Source organism: Babylonia areolata, chromosome 5, assembly GCF_041734735.1.
Source record: "Babylonia areolata isolate BAREFJ2019XMU chromosome 5, ASM4173473v1, whole genome shotgun sequence".
In the NCBI taxonomy this organism is placed as follows: Eukaryota; Metazoa; Mollusca; class Gastropoda; order Neogastropoda; family Buccinidae; genus Babylonia; species Babylonia areolata.
This window is the reverse complement of record NC_134880.1, coordinates 8,392,237-8,397,236: the sequence shown is the minus strand read 5'-3', so window position 1 is coordinate 8,397,236 and position 5,000 is coordinate 8,392,237. Positions and strand designations below refer to the sequence as shown.

General features: G+C 46.1%; 1 protein-coding gene across 1 annotated transcript in view; it reads left to right on the top strand.

The window, feature by feature from the left end:
* Positions 1-5,000, top strand: part of LOC143282570 (dual oxidase 2-like) — an 89,902-nt gene that overhangs the window by 24,561 nt on the left and 60,341 nt on the right. Inside the window, exons 6-7 of the mRNA XM_076588259.1 lie at positions 2,133-2,317; positions 3,514-3,733. Of these exons, the coding sequence (XP_076444374.1) occupies positions 2,133-2,317; positions 3,514-3,733 (405 nt within the window). The remainder of the gene's footprint in view (positions 1-2,132; positions 2,318-3,513; positions 3,734-5,000) is intronic.

Genomic DNA, 5,000 nt, shown 5'->3' with positions numbered 1-5,000 from the left:
GTCTGGTTCTCTGTCTTCCTGGCTGTGTGGTTCTCTGTCTGCCTGGCTGTCTGGTTCTCTGTCTTCCTGGCTGTCTGGTTCTCTGTCTTCCTGGCTGTGTGGTTCTCTGTCTTCCTGGCTGTCTGGTTCTCTGTCTTCCTGGCTGTGTGGTTCTCTGTCTTCCTGGCTGTGTGGTTCTCTGTCTTCCAGGCTGTCTGGTTCTCTGTCTTCCTGGCTGTGTGGTTCTCTGTCTGCCTGGCTGTCTTCCTGGCTGTGTGGTTCTCTGTCTTCCTGGCTGTGTGGTTCTCTGTCTGCCTGGCTGTCTGGTTCTCTGTCTGCCTGGCTGTCTTCCTGGCTGTGTGGTTCTCTGTCTTCCTGGCTGTCTTCCTGGCTGTGTGGTTCTCTGTCTTCCTGGCTGTGTGGTTCTCTGTCTTCCTGGCTGTGTGGTTCTCTGTCTTCCTGGCTGTCTTCCTGGCTGTGTGGTTCTCTGTCTTCCTGGCTGTGTGGTTCTCTGTCTTCCTGGCTGTGTGGTTCTCTGTCTTCCTGGCTGTGTGGTTCTCTGTCTTCCTGGCTGTCTTCCTGGCTGTGTGGTTCTCTGTCTTCCTGGCTGTGTGGTTCTCTGTCTTCCTGGCTGTGTGGTTCTCTGTCTTCCTGGCTGTGTGGTTCTCTGTCTGCCTGGCTGTCTTCCTGGCTGTGTGGTTCTCTGTCTGCCTGGCTGTCTTCCTGGCTGTGTGGTTCTCTGTCTGCCTGGCTGTCTGCCTGGCTGTCTTCCTGGCTGTGTGGTTCTCTGTCTTCCTGGCTGTGTGGTTCTCTGTCTTCCTGGCTGTGTGGTTCTCTGTCTTCCTGGCTGTGTGGTTCTCTGTCTGCCTGGCTGTCTTCCTGGCTGTGTGGTTCTCTGTCTTCCTGGCTGTGTGGTTCTCTGTCTTCCTGGCTGTGTGGTTCTCTGTCTGCCTGGCTGTCTTCCTGGCTGTGTGGTTCTCTGTCTGCCTGTCTGGCTGACAAGCTGGATGTCTAACTGTAGTTGGGTGGATGGGTGGGTGGGAGGGTGGATACACGGACGGTCAGATGGATGGGTGGATGGACTGACTGACCGATCGAGTGACCACTCCCACTTTTTTTTTTATTCATTATAAATTCACTCATTTATTTACTAAGTTATTTATTTATTTACTAAGTTATCTATTTATTTACTAAGTTATTTATTTATTTATTCATTCGTCTATCTATCTATCTATCTATCTATCTATCTATCTATCTATTTACCGTAGTTTACATTATATCAATTCTTGAAATTTTATTTTCTTCAGATTTCTCTACCTACACCCCTTCCTCCCTCCCTCTCTCTCTCTCTCTCTATCTCTCTCACCTTACCTCCCTCACCCTCTCTTTCTCTCTGTCTGTGTGCGTGACATGACTCGAATCGACTTGACTGATTGTCTGGAAACACAAAAGGATGAACAGACATAACAAAAAGGACAAAAGGGGAACCAGGAAATGTTAGACGCATGCACTCAGGTACGTGCTCGGCAAGTGCTTGTTTCTTTGTTTGTTTAGAACAATTATCGCAAGGGAAAAAGTCATCTGGTTTCAGATCTCTCTCTCTCTCTCTCTGTGTGTGTGTGTGTGTGTGTGTGTGTGTGTGTGTGTGTGTGTGCAGAGAGAGATAGAGAGAGAGAGACAGAGACAGAGAGACAGAGAGAGAGAGAGAGAGGGAGCACAAGGGACAAGAAAGAGATAAAACACACAAAGTAAAGAAGGAAAGAGAAGTCAGAAAGAATGAAAAAAAAAAAAAAAAAAAGAAATGAAGGGAAAATGAAATGCACACATTAACAAGAGCACTTCAACACGCTTATCTTTCATTCGTGTGTGTGTGTGTGTGTGTGTGTGTGTGTGTGTGTGTGTGTGTGTGTGTGTGTTGTGTTGTGTTGTGTTGTGTGTGTGTGTGTGTGTGTGTGTTTTGTGTTGCGTTGTGTGTGTGTGTGTGTGTGTGTGTGTGTGTGTGTGTGTGTGTGTGTGTTGTGTTGTGTTGTGTTGTGTTGTTTTGTGTGTGCGTGCGCGCGCGTGTATGTGTGTATGTGTGTGTGTGTGTATGTGAGTGTGTGTGTGTGTGCGTGTGCGTGTGTATGTGTGTGTGTGTGTGTGTGTGAGTGCAGGCCAGCAGCTGGTGGAGGAGATCATGGACGTTCAGAGGCCCGGGTGCCCGCGGGAGTTCATCAACATTCCCGTGCCCCAAGGCCACCCCTACAACCCCAGCAACCTCTCCGACCTCGCCATGCCTTTCCTGCGATCACGCTACAACCAGAGGGCTGGACACTCCCCCAACAACCCCAGGCAACAGGTATGGTGTACCTCTACCTCTTGGCGCAATGAAAAAGAACCCATGGCAACAAAAGTGCTGTCGTCTGGCAAAATCATGTAAAAAGAAATCCACTCCGATAAGTACACTCATATAATTATAAACAAGCACCCAATAAGCGCGTTGGGTTATGCTGAAAATATTGAATGCATTTGCAAGGGACGTTTAACACTACAGCACGTTTTAACCCACTGTTTAGTAATGAAACCTTTTTTGCCTCCAGAAATTACGGAACACGTGTTACCAGTTTCAAATGTTAACATTTTTTGGAAAAAGTTATATATTTCAAACTGTTCTCTATTAAAGTTAGCTAGCTATGTGTTAAATAGTCCAGTTGGTTGTTTATTGTAGGTCCCTACATGAACTTCTTTTCAAATAATAGTCTACAGAAGTAGTGCGTACAATATTTGATTATTGATAATTTTTTTTTTGCCATAATTCCGCTTCCCCCGTCCCGCCTCTCACACACACCCTTCCAATATTATGTTTTTTTTTCTTTCTCCAATCACTGACACTCACCCTCTCCATTTTGCATTTTGTACTCAATCTTTTCCACATTCTGTTCTCTCTCTCTCTCTCTCTCTCTCTCTCCTCTCTCTCTCTTTATCTCTCTCTCTGTGTCTCTCTCTCTTCCTTTCTTAGTCCCCTCCCCTTTGTGCCCCCCCCCCTCCCCTCCACCTCAACCGCCCCCCCCCCCTTTTCATTCGAATGTCGATTTCCAATTAATAATAGCAATCATCATTATGATAGAAATGATAATAATCCAAATGAATAATAATAATAATAATAATAATAATATCATTTATTTTCAGTCTAATATCATCATCTTAGATGAACAGACTATAAATAAATAACAGATAACGATCAGGCATCTGCATACCGTATGTAGTTTCAGTTTCAGTTTCAGTAGCTCAAGGAGGCGTCACTGCGTTCGGACAAATCCAAATACGCTACACCACATCTGCCAAGCAGATGCCTGACCAGCAGCGTAACCCAACGCGCTTAGTCAGGCCTTGAGAAAAAAAAAGTGAATAAATAATAGATACGCTTACATAAATAAATAAATAAATAAATGTAGGCTTTTGTACCGTATGTAGGCTTGTCCGAACGTAGTGACGCCTCCTTGAGAACAAAGTGTAAGTGAAACTGACCTGCCGATGCACGAACTGTCTGCTCAGCTGAATGAGATCACTCCCTACATTGACGGTAACCTGATGTACGGGGCCGGCAAAGCCATCGCCGACGCCGTGCGCTCCTTCGAAGGGGGACGTCTGGCCGCCAGGGATGGCAGCGCCAACATCAAGGACAGCTTTCCCATCGGGAACGACATCCGGCTGCCCATGGCTAACCCGCCTTCGCCTAGAGACCACGTGCTGAGACCCGTGGATCGTTTTTATCGTGAGTATTGTGGAGGGAGGGGGGTGAGAGGGGAGGGGGGGCAGGGGGGGCTGTGGGGGTGGGGGGTGGGGGGGGTGGAGGGTTGTATGTGTGTGCCTTCGCCTAGAGACCACGTGCTGAGACCCGTGGATCGTTTTTATCGTGAGTATTGTGGAGGGAGGGGGGTGAGAGGGGAGGGGGGGGGGCAGGGGGGGCTGTGGAGGTGTGGGGTGGGGGGTGGGGGGGTGGAGGGTTGTATGTGTGTGTGTGTGTGTGTGTGTGTGTGTATGTGTGTGGGTGATTGGTGTGTGTGTGTGTGTGTGTGTGTGTGTGTGTGTGTGTGTGTGTGTGTGTGTGTTACACGAGGGTCCGTTTTCTTTTTGCTAAGGAATCCTGCGCTATAATCTTATACTTCCTTAGTAACAATAATAATTTTGAACTGCTTAGCGTGGCAGAAAAGTAGCTTCACGAATTCAGTTTTAATACAGATCGTTTTCTTTTCAATCGTCAAAGACGTGGAACAAGCTCCTTGATAACCTCCGTCCTTCTGATTCCTTCGTATCTTTTAAATCTCGTCTCAAAACTCACCTTTTTCCCTCAGCAATAAGTTCGATCGTGGCAGGTCCACTTCCTTTGCGTTAGCTGTGCTTGACTATGTGTGTACATATGTATGTGTACATAACTACATGCATGTATATGATTGTGTATTGTGTGTGCGTGTGCGTGTGTTTATGTAAGTTTGTGCCTGCCTATGTTTGCGTATGTGTTGGGCTCCAAATTAAACTCTGAAGTATTTCAAACACATGTTGATGATTATATAAGACAATTCTAATGGAAGCAGATGGAACTGCAGATTTTGTAAATGACATAGGTAAATATTGTTTTAACTGTTCACATTTATAGATGATATGCACGGGGGTAATTTCATTGCCGCAAATGCAAGTCACATTTGAAGTATATTTTGTTTTTGTGGCATCCAGTCGTAGTCTGTATATTAGACTGGTGAGCCTTCTGCTTCTGTGTTGTCCTTTTGTTTTAAAAGAAAGCATGCGATAAATGTGTGTGTGTGTGTGTGTGTGTGTGTGTGTGTGTGTGCGCGCGCACGCGTGCGCGCGTCAAAGGGCTGCTATACTGTACTGTACCGTTCTTTACTCTACTCTCAAAATTCCTTGGAAAGGGGAGAATCTTTTTTTCTTTCTTTTTTTATTATTATCTGTACTATACTATACTATACTATACTATACTGTACTGTACTGTACTGTATTGTACTGTACTACACACACACACA